Here is a 16052-nt window from a genome sequence, read left to right on the forward strand (position 1 = left end):
CTCTCTGCCTTTCTTCCAGCGGGAGCCGTTTTTAGGATCTGAGCTCAGCGGGGTTCTGTAGCAATCCCACTTCGGCGTGTGGTGCTCCTAACCCCCCTTACCCGGGCGTGGGTTTGAGCCTTTTTCCCCGGCCCCAGCCTGGCGTGTGGATTGTATCAAAACCGATACCCTTCCTGCCGTAAAAAAGAGAAAAGGCAGCTCGGGCTGACTTCCCACTTTCCTTTCCCCTTATCCCTGTAAGCCGGGTCCCTGCGGCGTCTCCGCTGCCCCCTCCCCCTGTGCTGGCCCGGGGCCGTCCCCGGGCTCTCCGGGCACCGTGTCCCCGCCGTGGGCGCCCGGGGCGGTCCCGCCCCGCCCGCGGCCCGCCCGCCCCGGGCCATGATCGCCGTCTCCATCCCCGCGGCGGAGCCCCCGGCGGCTGCGCGCAGCCCCGAGCGGGCGCACACGGTGAGCGCCGGGGCCGTGCGGGGCTCGGGTCCCCCCGCCGCGGGGTGCGGGCTCGGCCGCCCCCAGGGCCGGGTGGGTGGCGGTGTCTGCCCCGGGCGCTGGAGCTCTCCCCGCTGTCCCCAAGCGTCCCCCGGCTGGCCCGGGAGTGCGGGTCCCCGCCTTCCCCCGGGGGTCCCTGCCGGGGGAGGTGTCCCTGGTCTGGGGGGGGTCCCCAGGTTCCCGCGGGGGAGTCAGGCCGTGCTCCCGGGGGGATTTGGTGTCCCGCGTGCTCTGGGAGCGGAGGTTGCTGCCGGTCCCTGGGCAGTGCTGCCGGCGGCGCACACTGACCCTCTGCCTTTAAAGGGGGGGTTGTCCCTGCTCCGGAGGTCCCCTCTGGGCCCGGGTGTGCGGGATGATCCTGCCTGCCCCCACCCCCGTGGCTGCGGAGATGGGGGCGTGACGGTGGTTCCCCTTTTCCCGAGGGATTGGGGGTTTCTGCCTCCACCCTGAGCCAGGGGGGTGGAGGTCTCTGCCTGTCCCGGGGTGTCCCGGCCGGTGGGAGCACAGACCCTCTACCTTTGGAAGGGGGAGAGGTCCCTGTAGCCCCCATGGCTGGGGGTTCCCTTCCTTCCCCGGGATGCCCCACCTGCCCTGGGACTGGAGGTCCCCTGGTTCCCCCAGACGACCCTGAAATGTCCCAGCCTCAAGGGTTGGAGGTCCCCAAGTACCCCTGGAGGGTCCCCACCTGCCCCAGGGGTCTCTGCCTGCCCTGGGTCCTTGCCGGGGGCACCCTCTGCCCTTGCAGTCGGGAGTGTTCCTGTCCTGCGGGTCCCCTCTCGGCCCGGGGGTGCAGGGTCCTGCCTTGTCCCCGGGGGTCCCCACATCCCGAGAGTGCCTCCACCTGCCCCAGGGGTTGGAGGCTCCTCCTGCCTGCCCTGGGGTCCTGTTCTGGGGTCCTGTCGCTCCCACGGGGTCCCCATCTGCCCGGAAGGGTATCTCCATGTGCACTAGGGATTGAGGATCCCTAAGTGTCGCTGGGGAACCTCACTTGTCCCAGGGGTAGCCCAGGGGCCACCCTCTGTCCCTGATACTGGGGGTGTTCCTCTACCCTGGGAACCCCCTCTGACCCCAGAGGGATACAGGGTCCCTGTCCGTCCCTGGGTAGCCCCATTTGCCCCAGGGATGTGTGTCCCACATCTGCCCCGGGGGTGGCATGTCCCCAAGTGTCCCCCTGGGTGTCCCCAAATGCCCGGGAGTGGCTGTCCCTGCCTGCATCCAGGGGATCCTGGGGCGAGAGGGAGGGAAAGACAGTGACCCTCTACCCCTGGAAGGGGAAGGGGCATTGCTGGCGAGGGTGTCCCCTCTGTTTCCGGGGGTCCTTGTCATACCCCTGTGCCCCCAGGATGGGGATGTGTCCTTCCCCCAGGAGTGCAGGATCCAAGTGCCCCTGAGGGGTCCCTGTCAGAGCACTCTTTACACCTGGAACGGCAAGGGCAGGGCGGTCCCTGGCCCACGGGGTCCCCTCTGGCCTCAGGGTGTTGGTGGGTCCCTGTCTGTCTCTGGGTGCCTCCTCTGCCCCAGGCATGACGGTGCCTGCTTGCCCTGGATGGTGGAGGGTGTGGGACTCCTAACATGCCCACCGGGGTGTCCCCACATCCTCCAAGTGCTTGGGGGGTTCCCAGCAGTCCTACCTGCTCCCAGGGGTCCCAGCTATCCAGGTGAGTGAGGAGGCAGGGGGAGAGAAGGGCAGATGGGGTCCCCAACTGTCCTCGTGGATCCCTTTCTGGGGAGGGGGACACAAAGCCCTTGAAGGGGAGGGGATAGGGGTCCCTGGCCCAGGGGGTGGTGGGCAGAGGTCCCCACAGGGTTCCTTTCTGAGGAGGGTGCTCTGCCCTTCTACTTTGGGGGGTCCCCTGTAGCACTGTGGGATGGAGATCCCTGTCTGTCCTCAGGGGTCCACCCTTGGAAGCAGGGGGTGTCCCCGCCCTGGGGGATCCCCACTGGCCCTGGGGAGTGGAGTGGCGGGACCCCATGTCTGGGAGTTCCCTTTGGCCCTGTGGGGAAAGAAGGGGTTCTCCTGCCTTCCCCAGGAGAGATCTAACCCTAGGTAGGGGGCCTCACCTGCCTTGGGGAAAGATGGGTTGTCTCCCTCTGTCCCACTGGTTTGAGGTCCCCATGTGCCCCTTCCCGGTGTCCCTGCACACCCCAAGGTGTTGGGGGTCCCTGCCAGCCCCGGGGTTCCAACTGTCTGGTGGGATTTTGTGAGGGTTGGGATGTCACACCTTGCTGTGTTCCCCTCAGGAGGGGAGAAGGGGGTCCCATCTGCTTTTGGGGGTTGGCCTGGTCCCAGGGTGCCCCCATTGGCCATGGGGGTGTTGGGGGGTCCGCCCTGGAGGTTGGGGGACTCTGCCTGTCCTGGACAAGTGGGGGTGGAGGGTCCCAAGTGCCCTCCCCAGGTGTGTGAGTTAGAGGCTCCTACCTCCCCTGGGAGACTGATGAGGGTGGTGAGGGTGGCAAGGATGGTGAGGGCGATGAGGCTGTGGCTCATGAGGATGGTGAAGGTGGTGAGGATGATGAGGATGGTGAGAACAACGAGGATGGTGAGGCTGGGGCTGATGAAGAGGACGTGGTGTCTGTCCCTGTCGCAGGTGTTCCGGGTGGAGGTGCTGTGCAATGGCCGGCGGCACACGGTGACCAAGCGCTACAGCGAGTTCCAGGCGCTGCACAAGCGGGTGAGACCCCCCAGCTCCACAGGAAGGGGACATGGGAGGCCTGGCCTCGTCTTCTGTGGCCTGCCCTGATGCCCCACACTCTTCCCCAGATCAAGAAGACCTGCAAGGTCCCTGACTTCCCCCCACGCCATGTCCCCAACTGGATGCCCAAAGTGCTGGAGCAGCGCCGGCAGGGCCTGGAGCTCTACCTGCAGGTGAGGAGCATATGGCAGGTTTGGGGTGGGTTTTTGGGGTGAGGAACTCATGATGGTGGGTTTGGGATGGGTTTTTGGGGTGCTGACCCCCCGGGAGCACTGCAGGGCGTGCTGTACCACAACGAGGAGCTGCCCCAGGATGTCCTGGACTTCCTGAAGGTGCGGCGATGCCAGCAGATCCCCAAGGCCAGCAGCCCCCCGTGAGTAGATGAGTCCTGCCGGCACCATGGTTATCCCTCACGGCACCGGGATTGTCCCCCTGGCCTGTGTTAGGCACCCCAAGTCCACGGGGTTGGGGACAGTGGGGACAGGCTGAGGGCTGATGTCCCCTCTTCCACAGCAGCACCAGGCTCCGGCCCTCCCAGCGCCCCATCGTTGGCTTCTGCTCTGATCCCTACGTGCGGCCACACGGCACTGGTACGGAGCAGGGCCATGGAGCAGGTCTCCAAAACCTCCAGAAGTCTCTTCTGGGCCCCACAAAGGCGCTTCTCCTTTAATGGGGCCCAGGAGGGAACAAGTTGTTCCAGCTGTTCCCCTTTCCTCGCAGACCTGCTCCCCAACACCGTCCTCATCGGGGTCCTGCAGGGCCTCTGCCTCGCCCCGAGCTGTGTCCCCGGCCAGGCAGCGCCCGGAGCCTCTGGAATGAGTTCCCAGACACCCACCCAGCACCCAGAGACGCAGTGGTGAGGAAGAGATCCTTCTGGTGAAAACTCACTCCTCCCTTCTGGGCTGGGGCTGGGAAATGGTGGGAGAACCCAAGGGGACAGTGGGAGAAGCCAAAGGGATGTTGGGAACTGCTCTCCCACCACCATGCAAAGTGCCTTTGTTGGGAGAGCAGGAGCTCCCCCTTCCCCCCCTGCTGTTTTGGGCTTGCAGTATGAGCCTTTGGATGCTGAACGGTGCTGGAAAACCTCTCTGTGTCCAGGCTTTGGTGCAATAAATCTCTTGGATTTGACTGACTGGCAAAGTGCTGTGCTGTGGAATTCTGCAAAGCAAACCCAGGGCCAACTGTGGCACTGCTCCCAGCTGGATGAGAGGTGGAAGAAGAACGGCTGGAAGGCTGAGGGGCGCATCTGGGAGAGGGATGCAGAGTGATCTGCAGCCCTCCGAAGGCAGGAGAGAGGCAGCTCTTTAAAAAAACACATTGGTCACATTTATTGGTGCATGTGCTTCTTACAAAAGTGATGGAAGAGCAGCTCGTGCCCCGTCCTGCTGGCTGGGAGGCAGCAGGAAGAGAGGCCGGGCACTGGGACACAGCAGGACCCAGTGGCGCCGGGGCAGGGGGAGCACGGCAGCCCCCGTCCCACAGCCCCTCACAGCCTGGCAGGGCCTGGTCCCGTCACTCTTTGGCGATGGCAAACGGCTTCTCCACCTCGATGGTGCCACAGTCGACGATGGTGACGTCCTTGAGGGGCTTGTCCCGGCTGTCCGTCTTTGTGTTCTCCACCTTCCGCACCACGTCCTGGGCGGAGCAGAGTGTGAGAGCGGGACACAGGGGCAGAGCCAGCTCGGCCAATCCCCACCCGGTCCCGCTCTCCCCGGAGCACCGACCCCTTTCCCTCTCCCATCCCTCACCATGCCCTCCAGCACTTTGCCGAACACCACGTGCTTCCCGTCCAGCCACGGCGTCTTCACAGTGGTGATGAAGAACTGGGAGCCGTTGGTGTCCTTGCCGGCGTTGGCCATGCTCACCCAGCCCGGCCCGTAGTGCTTCAGCTTGAAGTTCTCGTCAGGGAAGCGGTCCCCATAGATGCTTTTTCCTAAAGGTGGGGACAAAAAGGCCACAGTGGTCTCATGGAATATGTTGGGATAGGGGTGTGATGGTGGTGGGAGCTCCAAAACAAGTTGGCTGGCTCTGCAATTGCAGAGCAGGGAGTAGCACTGATGCCACAGGGATACATGAGACACGGGCTGCTGGAGGGAGCTGGAAGCACCCCAGGAGCTGGGCAGGGGCATCACGCGCCCGAGGGGCTGGAGCAGGAGGCTCCCAGCACCACAGTTACCCCAGCCCTCAGCTCTGCTCCGAGGCCACGTCTCTGTGAGCTCCATGCCCACTTGTTCCCACCAAGGTCCAGCTCTATAGTGGTCCCAGGGACAGCCCTGCAGTGGTTGGAATCGTGGCTGCTGTCTCACTCTGAGACAAGTGGTTTGGATCCACAAAGTTACCTCCAGTGCCATCGCCGCGGGTGAAATCTCCTCCCTGGATCATGAAGTCCTTGATCACACGGTGGAACTTGCTGCCCTTGAAGCCAAATCCTTTCTGGACATGTGGAGGGAGAACATGGAGTGAGGCAAAGGGACGGACCAGAGCTCCATGGCCCCAGCGCTGCCCCAGGGCACTGAGCAGGACCCGAGGAGGGGCAGGTGAGGCCCAGGGTGCCACACACCCCTCACCTCTCCGGTGGCCAAGGCCATGAAGTTCTCCACTGTCTTGGGCACCGTCTTGCCAAAGAGCCCGATGACGACGCGGCCCACATCCTCCTCTCCGATCCGCAGGTCAAAGAACACCTTGTGGGGGGCGAAGGAAGGTTGGGGGGATCAGGGCAGCCGGACTCACCTTGCTGGGCCAATCCATCCCCGGAGTCCAACTCACCAGCTCCAACCAGGCCCCAAACCTCACTGGGTGAGGTTGGTTGGTGCCCCACCCCGCCGGCTGCATCCCCCTACCAGCCTCACCCCTCACCCCAGCTGGGTCCGCCCCCAGCCCAGGCCTCCAGCCCAGGCTCCCCCACCTCAGCTTCCCCAGAGTCGGGCCCAGCTGTCCCCAGGTCTCCTCCCCCCTTTCGGGTGCTACCCCCGACCCCCCGCGCTGAACCCTCCCTCCCTCACGGCCTTACCCCTCTCTCCCCGTCCGGACCCCTCAATCCCAGATCCCTCCAGCCCATCCAGGGCCCCTCACTCCACCCTCCCCCCTCCCCCGGTCTCCCCCGCCCCATGCGGGCTCCCCCCACCCGAAGTCTTTCCCAATATCCCCCCGGCGGCCCCGCCTCCCCCCCCCCCCCCCCCGACCTTGGCGGTGACCTTGGGTCCCTTCTTGCGCTCGTCGGCGCGGGAGGCCGCGGGCAGCAGGAGCAGGAGGGCCGCGCCCAGCGCCGCCGCCGCCACCAGCACCTTCATCCTGCGCCGCTCGCAGCCCGGCCACAGCGCCCGCCGCGCCGCCGGCATCCGGCCACGCCCGCCGCACACCCCCGCCCGCGCCGCGTCGTGGTACCGCCCGAGCTGCGCGCCCGCCCGCTCCGCCCGCCCGGGCGCGACCAACCGCGGCCACAGGGGGGGGGAACGTGGCACCTTCCGGCCGGGCGGAGCGCGGGCGTCTGCCACGTTGCCCCTCGCTGGGCGGCCGCGGCGCTGTCAATCAGAAGTGGAACGCGAGGTGATTGGTCGCTGAGGGGGAGGAGGCGGGAGAAGGGCGGGACCGAGGGTGGCGATGGCCAATGGACGCGGCCGGAGGGCGGGAGCTGGCCCGGTGCGGCCCTGCTGTGTCCCGGTGTGTCCCGGGGCTTCCCTGCTGTGTCCCTGGTGTGTGCCCCGGGCCCGGCGCGTCCCTGTTGTGTCCCGGTGTGTCCCGGTGTTCCCCCCGGGCCCGGTGCGTCCCTGGTGTGTCCCGGTGTGTCCCGGTGTTCCCCCCGGGCCCGGTGCGTCCCTGGTGTGTCCCGGTGTGTCCCGGTGTTCCCCCCGGGCCCGGTGCGTCCCTGGTGTGTCCCGGTGTGTCCCGGTGTGCCCCCCGGGCCCGGCGCGTCCCTGGTGTGTGCCGGTGTTGCCCCGGGCCGCTGTCCCCGGGCCCGGTGCGTCCCCGGTAGCAGCAGCGGCGGCCCGCCGGGCAGAGGGACATGGAGCTGCCAAAGGCGGTGACCGCTCGGTGCCCGTGCCCGCGGCGGGAGGACGAGCCGAGCCCCCGGCGAGCCAAAGGCTGCGGGTCAATGTCTGAGCAGTCGCGTTAAAGAGATGCCACCCGAGGGCCGAACCACCTTTGAGAGCAGCTGGCGCTGCCCCACACAGACACCCGCACCTGAACCGAGGTGTTCCCACGTTTGGAACCTGCTCCACAGTGATCTCTCGTGTGTGACATTTTGTCCCTTAATTCCCAGCCTTAAATGTCCAATTTTTAGCATGAGCTTTCATTTCCCGTTCCCAAAAATTTGTCTTGGGACATGTGTACTCTGACAAGGAGATGAACCTCAATGTTTCCTCCCTGAACCTTGGAACCCGCATCTCCACCTTTGAGATTTATCTTTTTGGGGCTTGACACTGACCCAGACCGGAAAAAAACCTAATTCCTACATGTTCAACTAACACCAGGATTTGCAATCTCAGACTGATTTGGGTTGGAAGAGATCTTTACAGGTCCAATCCCTGCCATGGGCAGTGACACATTCAGTGATGGTGCTAAGCTGAACGTGGGCACCTGCAACACCACAGACAATCCTGTGTACTTCCAGCCTGACCTCTCCTAGTATTTAAGAGGAATTTGGGGTTCTCTCACTCCTTCCTTCAGTTTTTATCCCACAGCCTTGCCAGGGGGGCAGGTCCCAGTACCCCTCTCAAGGGCTGCCTCAGGACAAGGCATCCTGCATTCCAGGACACAGCTGAGGTGGGAATGTGCTGGCCCAGGGAGAAGGGAAATCAGTGCCACTGCACCTTGGCCGAGCTCCATGGGGCTGAACTGCCCATGGCTGTAAAGCACGAAGTGTTGAGGTCCCACAAGGTCTCACCCATGCGTTGCCCCCTCCAAGGGGAGCAGAGGGTGACACAAGTGCCCAGCAGAGCCAAAGGACAACAAAACACAAGCGCTGTGGTCAGGCTGAGGTAATAAATACATCTATTAATGGAGAACAATGCAGCAGTGCAATGTTTTATTGAAAAAAAAATAATAATCATCTCACTTGATACCTCAGAAGACTGCATCGCAACGTTGGTAGGCCAAGAGCGGTGTCAGGGGCACCCGCACAGGGAGCCCCCGAGAGCCCTCCCCTTGCCCGGGGTCTCCCGGCTGCTGACCACTCCCAGCAAGGAGAGGAGGGATTGCCCAGGTTAATGCCCTACGTCCTTCCACAGCATCGCTGGCTCTCCTCGTCACCTCCAAGCTCCCTGGGGACAGTGGTTCCCTCAAGCACAGGACCTGCTGTTAACCTGCTTTATTTTCTTTTTTTTTTTTATTTTTTTTTTGTTAAAAAGCCACCCCACATCTTTGCCCTTTTTTGAAGAGTCCAACGTACGATTATAGTGCAAGAGGGCTTGGTACAAGTGAGCATTACCAGCATGCCGTGGGGGGACAGTCCTCCCCTACAAACACATCATTGTAGGATTAAAAGAACACCGTATCTCCGGAGAGAAGCTGTAGTGGGTCACCATGAAACAGCTTTCAAACCAACCCACTTAAAAACAAGGTCAGGAAAGTTTCTAAACAATCAAATACATTCACTTAAAAAAACAAAAAAAACCAAAACAAAAAAATAAACCAAAACAAAAGAAACCAAAAACATTTAAGAACAAAACCTGTTGAGATGGCCCCTTTCCCCCCGCCCTCCCTCACCCTGCAAACACTTACATATGCTGCAACTACAAGCTGCTCCTTGAGCGGAGGCAGCGAGGAATGACCAAACACGGCAGGAGATGCAGAAGGAATCGAGTTCTGGTGACAGGCACTTAGTGGGGCTTGGGAGGGCAGCAACAGAAGTGTCTCAGGGCCCGGCTCCGTCGGCAGCGGGCAGGGCAGCTCCCCGGGGAGCGCCTGTGCCCCTGGACCCCCCTCCCAAGACGCCAAACTATGGTTTCCTACAGCAGAGAGGGGAATGCCTGTGCCAGAGACACGGCTTCTGGGAGCCACTGGCAGCGGAGGAGTTTGGGAAGGTGGAACGTGACCATGGCCACGTCCTCCCTGTGGCAGGAGGGGACAGGGCCGCATGCCTGGCACGTGCCTGCGGGAGGTGAGCGGTGCCCTTCCTGCCCGTTCCCGCCCCGGCCCACAGCCCGGCTGGAGGAAAAGTGCTTTGCTAAGGGGGAAGGAGGTGCACGCGTGAGCCGAGGGCTCCGCGCCTCCATTGCGCTTGTTGGGATAAGGCATGGAGAGAACGCGGCGGAGAATGGAGAAGAGATGCCCTGCGGGGATCCCAGCCAGGAGCGAGGCTTTTCCACCCTGGCACCACACCAGTGTCTGCCTGACTCAGGAATGCGTGAGGAGCAAGCCCAGAGCTTACTGCCCAGGCTGATCTCCTGCCCTCTAAGCCTGCTCCTACCCAGCCAGGGAAACTGAACCTCCTGGCAATGCCACTCTGTGAACTCCAAGCTACGCAGATTATCATTAAACTGAATAAATGATAATGAGATCTAGTCTCTCCACTTCCTCCCTTCATGCTCTCTAGGATTTTGGGGTAAGCCAGGCCCAACTTTATGACAAGTGAGCAGTTCCAGCCTGGTCTGGTGTCACACATGGAAAGACAAAGTCGAAGGAACCTATTCACAACCTCCCCAAAGCTGCCCGAGTTCTCCCACAGCCCTGCCACCTCTCCAGTAACCCCTGGCAGCCTCATCTCCTCCAATTTGGGCAACGCTGCAGTTGGATGCAAGATTTCACTGTTTTTCTGGGTGTGAAAAGCACCCCAAGCCCTTTCCTTGCTATTGGTTTGGCTCAAAGTGGTGCAGGAGAACCGTGGCTGCTCCGGGGGCGGCACAGTGCGGGCACACTTGCGCCTGCCCCACGCTCACAGAGACGATGTGAAGGCGATTCCAGTCAAACCTATCTGACCATCGGGAGATGGCAACAGTGTTAAGGCATGAAGTATCCCCTGCTGGGGAAACTTTGCTCCCACTAATGCGTTCTTGCAGAAGGTTCCCAACCACCCCAAGGAGGGATTTGGGAAGGCTGCCTGGCTGCCCACACCGAGAAACGCCCAGGCTTCAGGAAATGGCTGTTTCTCAGGAACCTCAATCCTGATCTACCTCTTAAACCAGCACAAATTCATCAGGATCAGCAAAGCCAGTGCTGTTTCCTCTGGCCCATGTTGGGTGACAGCCTAGCGTCTCCCAGCCAGCTGGGTCAGGCACGGTGTAGGAAACCATGGAAAGGACATTCACTGGCAGCTAGGAAGGGTGATTGGAAATTCAAGTATGCTTTCCTCAGCGCACGGCCCAGGGTGGGTGTTGGGAGCCCCAGACTGGCACGAGGGTCCTGGGCATCCCCACTCAGGGGCATTCCGTGCACCCCACCGTCCTCCCCGCTGGATGTCTGCCTGCGCTGGCGCGGCCACGCAGAGATCCACAGATACAATGTGCATCTGTAAATGCTAAAAATAATAAAAAGTGCAACGACGTCAGCTTCTTTAAAACAATCCACACTGCTCTGTTACTGTCAGAGGAGGGAGGTGTCAAGGGAGCCGGAAAAAAAACCCTAACTGGGACAGTAGATTGCAAATTTCTCACAGCTTGCACATTACAGTGTAACTGTTCCCAAGGAGCCATAGAGGGAACCTGTCTCTTCCTGCTGGAGCAGTCAGGCCCTTCTCCCAGCAACTCTCCTGCCTGCCCCGCATCCTCCTGCCCTCTCCACAGCCAATCGAGCCTATGGGATTTCTTCACTTAAATTAAGGAGGGAGGAGGACAGAGGAGCAGAGTGCAGGGGAGGGAGGGGAGGAAAGTGAGCAGGAACTAAGCACAGTCCTCAGGTTTGTGTGAACGATGCCTTCGCCGTAAACAACAGGAAGGAGGGTCAGCCAGCCAGCCCCCCTCCCAGGGCGACCAAGACCTGAGCCAGCCACAGTCCTGGTCCCAAAAGGAGCTTCAGGCTTGGAGTGAACGAGGGAGACCATTCAGCAGATCCACCCCAGAGTGGTTTGTTTTGGAACGTTTTCTTCTCTTTTTGGTTTAAAATGTCACTTTTTTTTTTTTTTTTCTCTCTTCCTCCTATGCCTCCTCCTCCTCATCCTCCCTCCTAAAGAGAAGCCCCTTGCAGTGAGACAGGGCAGGAGCTGCAGGCATGGTGGTTCCTGCAAGGCCCAGGAGGCACCGGTCACTTGTGACGCTGAGCCGTCTTCTTCCGTTTCCTCTTAAAGAAGCAGCAGCACCTGGGGCACAAAGGACAAGGAGAGTCAGCCCCGCGCCTGGCACCCTGCGATGTCCCCGCCAAGTTCCCACCATCCCCCCACCTGTCCTCATGCAACAGCACCTCTGCCCGCCCGGCCCAGGCCCCACCACGTTGCCGGTACGGGGGGCAGGTGCTGGTGGGTGGATGACACCACCAGCCCGGACTGGGAGACCGGCCACGGCCAGCTGGGGTGTCCCACTGCCAGGCCCCACAGTGCTGGCCGGGCTTCTCCCTCCCAGGCTCCACTGGAGCAGCAACACAAGGAGCCATCTGGGAAAGCAGTAAAACGGGGACCCAGGTGCTCCACTCCCCCGTCACACCCCAGAGGAAGTGGACTGGGATGGCGAGCCCTGGCTGCTCTTCCCAGCCATGAGAAGTTTAGTTTTCACCACCGTTCACTAAAAAAACAAGTTCCAAAGAGACCTCGGCTCAGGGACCAGGTTTCTTTACTGAACCTTTCACGACAACCAGAGCTTCCACCTCGGATCAATCACTCAGTGCTGGGATGCAGAACCCCTGCTTCTTCCCCCATCCGATGCGAGGGAGGTGCACAGGATTAGGGGAAGCAAGAAGGATGGAGAGTGGAGGCTGAGGTGGGGAGAGGAACGCCCAACGCAGCTGAACCGTAAGGAGCGGTGGGTTCCCTGTGGGATACACTGGGAGCAGTTGGCCAGATCCTATATTCCTGCTGGCTTCCTACAGGATTCCTTGGTGTTGAACATGTATCTACCTTTCTACCCTGAGCCCACGGTCAGGAATTCTCTGCACCTCTGTGAGAGTTCTCCATCTGCTGGGACAGCTGTCCCTGGAGAAGCCCGGGTGATCCTGGAAGACTGCTCTTCCAGGCTGCTGGAAAGGATGCCAGGATAAGCAACCAGAGTAGACCACTAAATCATAGAAGATCCTGAGTCAGAAGAGACCCACAAGGATCATCGAGTCCAACTCCTGGTTCTGTACAATACAGCCCCAAGAATCCAACCATGTGCCTGAGAGTGTTGTTCAAAGATGAGGATGCAAAGACCTTTTTTCCTACAACCATCTGTTGCAGGCTAAAAACATTCCAAACCACTCTAACATCTTCTCCAAACTATTTTTCACTGGGTGCTTCATGGAATGTCAGCATTATACCCCTGTCCTCTCAGAGCTGGAGGAACTCTCATCCAGGTGCTTGTCCCTGGGTGCAGGAGCCTCACTCCGGGGTGCAAAAGCAATGGGTGAGCACCACCTGCTGTGAGCGGAGCCTGCCAGCACAGATGGACTGCTTGGGAGAACAAACAAGTCCCCCTGTGACATGGGGAACTCTCACAGCCCCCCAAGAGGAGGCACCCCTCCCACTGCACGGACTGATGTCCATGATTTGTCTCTAGGCTCCTGAACAGGCCCGGTTTGGATGTGGGATGAGAAGAAACGCAAAGCCCTTGTCCTTGCAGGGCAAGTGGTGCCTCCATTGCTGCCCACCCACCCTGAGGTATTTGTGTGCCACCTCAGCACCCCCGGCCAAGGCTGGAACCCCACCCCAGGACGATCCTTGGCATTGCTCTGGCATTTTGTTGTCCTGGGCCATCTGCCCCCATCTCCTGCTTTAGCCTGTCACAGTATTTCTCTCCCACAGTAGCCACCACCTTCCTTCATGGCTTGGGCGATGGTGAGTAAGGGGGACGTCACAGGGAGAGGATGGAGGATGCATGAGTGATGGTTTTGCATGCAGCGGGTAAGGGAAGAAGGGGCTGAGCAGCACTCGATTCCTTGGGCACTGAACAAAGGGAGCTGACTGACTGCTGGCTGGTTTTCCTTGTGACTGTCTTTTTAGGCTCTTACTCAGAGGTCCAGGGAAGGGTTCAGGAAAGGAAGTCCTGGCAGTTCAGACAGGCAGAGGCAAAACACCAAAATAAAAGGATAAGGCAGGCTGACAATTACAGAACGTGATCTCTCTGCATGCAGACGATGCCCAAGAGAACAGCCCCAGACTATGACATACAGAGAAGCCAGAGATGCCAGAGGTATTGGAGGCGATGCCTATGGAGAGCAGGGCAGAGTCAGTCTCCCATCCAACAAGGACATTCCTCGCCGCACACAGGCTTGGTCCCCTCACTCTGTGGCAATTCCCACCCATCAGTTCTCCCTGGCGCCTACAAACTCATCTGAGTATCTGCTTGGTCCTCCACTTACTGGGTACATGGTTTCCCCAAGGGGCTCCTCCTGGTTCAACCTGAGACTGAGACACAAAACCCCGATAAAGCCCCAAGCTGGGCTTGGACCAGTGCTAACCCCAACCTTTCCACCCCTTCTTTCCTGGAGAAGCCCATTCCCCTGCACCTCAGCTGGGTGGAAAGGAGCCACCTCCCACCTACCCTCTCTGAGCAGGGGCTCTGTTACTAACGAGGACTCCCTGGCCTTGTCCTTCTATGCTCTCTGGCCTGTGCTTCTCCAAGAGGAGACTTTCCAAGGAAGTGACTGGCCCCTCTGCTTGTTACCCAGTGCAGGGTTTTCCCTTTGTAACCGTCTGCGTGAGGAATTCCTGCAAGAGGCTCAGCCAGCTTAGGCCCGACTCTGCCCAACTCCATCAGGCATCATCTGCTCACGGACGTAAACGTTTGGGGGAGATGGAAAGCCAAATAGGGAAGGATTAAAATCCGATTTTGCATCCATCCATTCAGAGATCAGCTGAATCCCTCAGCCTAGTGTGGCCGGTTGGACACAGCCCATGCCCTCCCCAATATTGCATGTGGTCCTAAAATCAAAACAGCTCTGGGATGGCTTTGACTTTGTGCCTTTTTAGCGTTTGGTGGGTTTGGTTTTGCCAACCCCAGTCTAGTCTGGTCCGCTCCCCCTTGCATGTGGACTGGAGAGAGGGACTCACCACAAGTTGAGCATTTTCAGGCAGCTACAGAGAGTGTAGAGAAAAAACACAGAAAGGAAGAAAGAGCGATTAGTTCACAGAGGTGGGATGGAAGCGAGTCACCGCAGCCATGCAAACATGCAGTGCAGAGTGGCAGACACACACCAGGCCTGCCCGCCGCCCGCCCCAGCACTCACACCACTCTGTCCTCGCCACCTCTTCCGTGGGCGTGAGGCCTCCGACAAACACCCGTTCTCCACAGGGGCACCGGCCCCGTCAGGTTCTTATCTGGGGCTAGGATCAGAAAGGGACTCCGGGCCACCATCTGCTCTTGTCCCCTGCAGCTCCAGCAGCAGAAGGGCCTGATGATGGATCCACACCTGGGACCTGCCCTCCAGCAAAACCCACAAGCCGGAATCCAGAGCTTTTCTCCAACAGACTCCAAGCAGAAGCATTTGCATTTGCTCTGCCTGTGGAGTGCCAGGGAAAGCCCATCTCAAAACACAGAGCCCAGCTCTGGCTCCAGCTCCTGCCAGCTGTCTTTGGCACCCTGTTCTGCAGAGCAGAATCCCAAAATTCTTTGCTCTTCTTGTGTGCCTGAGGGGATTTGTGATCAGAGATGTGAGGAAAGACAAAGTCCTCCCTGTGGCAAGCAGAATGAGGTGATCTATGCTTGGGAACTACAAGAGACCCCAAATCTGTCAGTGCAAAGCAGCTTATGCTCTGCTTCCCAGCACCTCCAAAACCAATCTGGGAGCCCACAAACAAGGGTTGGAGAGAGACAGGACAGCTCCATGTGCTGTGGGACAGGGCCTGGGCGGCACAGCTCCTTCCCACCTGCCTTGACGTCTACCCTGTACACAGAGTGCAAGCTGGGCCTGGCCTCACTGCATGAACACGGGCTGGAGACGTTCCTGGTTCTTCCTTGCACTGGGTTGTTGGATCAGAACTGTTGAGGGTGACAGTCTGCCCCATCCTAGGAGCCGCATGCCTGGGGGGACCCCCTTCAGAGCCCATGACGCCAAACTGGTGGTCTCTGCCAGCCACGCAACCCATATCTAAGAGGAATGTTGACCACTCTGGAAGCTGCTTCTCAAGATCTCCCCCTCCCTGCCACCCTGATGAGGAGCCTGCACCAAATCCGAGGCTTCTTGGGCTGGGAGGAGAAGGTTTGTCTGTGGCTTCTACCAGTGAGCAAGATCCCACACAGGTGCTTCCCAAGGGATTGGGGAATAGAGCGAAGACCTTCAGGACAACCAGCACAGATGACACATACCTAGGGACCTTTTCCATCCAATACACCCTTCCTCGCACCCGCCACTTTTCCTCTTCACCCAGAAGTGCCCGCAAAGGCTGAGGTAAACAGTGGGGGACAAGTGGCACCACTATCACCCAGTGAAATAAAAACCAGGCAGCTGGGCCACGTCTCAGCACCGACCGGCTCCAAGGCAGCCCTGGGCCTATTGGCCCCTCGCTCGGAGAGCGCCAGAATTCTGTGCGGACCCTGCAGTGACAGGTCCTGGTTTAGTTCAGAGGCAGCGAGAAGGTGCAGAAGGTGACACGATGGTGCTGGATGCAGGACAGGAGCCAAAATGGTCAACGCAGCAGCTCTGACAGCAGCTCTCACTTCTGACCACAAGCTACAGGAGAGGTCAGCTTAGAGGGAGCACTTCCTCCTCCACAAGCTGCTTCTGGTTCCTTTCACTCAGCTTCTACAGGGCTGGTCCAAGAGAACCCCAGGGAGAACTACCCATCCCTGCAGGAGTCACTTTCAGACTGGA

At 60.1% G+C, this 16052-nt stretch overlaps 3 protein-coding genes across 6 annotated transcripts in view; 1 reads left to right on the forward strand and 2 right to left on the reverse strand.

Moving 5' to 3' along the window:
• The first annotated feature begins 343 nt into the window (after positions 1-343).
• Positions 344-4307, forward strand: SNX22 (sorting nexin 22). Its single transcript, XM_069025775.1, is given in 7 exon segments — positions 344-447; positions 3075-3158; positions 3248-3352; positions 3458-3552; positions 3693-3769; positions 3900-3961; positions 3963-4307. Coding segments are annotated over 7 exon segments (528 nt in total). The 5' UTR covers positions 344-378; the 3' UTR covers positions 3999-4307.
• A 175-nt stretch (positions 4308-4482) lies between these two features.
• PPIB (peptidylprolyl isomerase B) lies at positions 4483-6549 on the reverse strand. 2 transcript variants are annotated; one of them, XM_069025773.1, is made up of 5 exons: positions 6362-6549; positions 5747-5860; positions 5519-5612; positions 4928-5112; positions 4483-4814 (listed from the first exon to the last, which is right to left on the reverse strand). In XM_069025773.1, exons 1-5 carry the CDS (start codon positions 6515-6517, stop codon positions 4692-4694), a joined length of 672 nt encoding a protein of 223 aa, XP_068881874.1. In that variant the 5' UTR covers positions 6518-6549; the 3' UTR covers positions 4483-4691. The 2 variants fall into 2 exon arrangements, with proteins under 2 accessions (XP_068881874.1, XP_068881875.1); XM_069025774.1 differs by lacking the exon at positions 6362-6549 and adding an exon at positions 6190-6245.
• A 1639-nt stretch (positions 6550-8188) lies between these two features.
• The window catches only part of CSNK1G1 (casein kinase 1 gamma 1), a 105568-nt gene continuing 97704 nt past the window's right edge, over positions 8189-16052 (reverse strand). For all 3 annotated transcript variants that reach the window (XM_069025490.1, XM_069025489.1, XM_069025488.1), the window contains one exon: positions 8189-11412. In XM_069025490.1, coding sequence (XP_068881591.1) covers positions 11358-11412 — 55 coding nt within the window. In that variant the 3' untranslated portion in view covers positions 8189-11357. The remainder of the gene's footprint in view (positions 11413-16052) is intronic.

Source organism: Aphelocoma coerulescens, chromosome 10 (genome assembly GCF_041296385.1).
Source record: "Aphelocoma coerulescens isolate FSJ_1873_10779 chromosome 10, UR_Acoe_1.0, whole genome shotgun sequence".
Classification (NCBI taxonomy): domain Eukaryota; kingdom Metazoa; phylum Chordata; class Aves; order Passeriformes; family Corvidae; genus Aphelocoma; species Aphelocoma coerulescens.

Bases quoted from the DNA above. Each gene is read 5' to 3' on its own strand.
- PPIB (XM_069025773.1), bottom strand. From the start codon at position 6,517: ATGCCGGCGGCGCGGCGGGCGCTGTGGCCGGGCTGCGAGCGGCGCAGG. The intron at 5,861-6,361 runs GTCGGGGGGGGG...GCCCCCCACAAG, and splicing joins GACCCAAGGTCACCGCCAAG to GTGTTCTTTGACCTGCGGAT. The intron at 4,815-4,927 runs GTGAGGGATGGG...TGCTCCGCCCAG, and splicing joins GCAAAGTGCTGGAGGGCATG to GACGTGGTGCGGAAGGTGGA.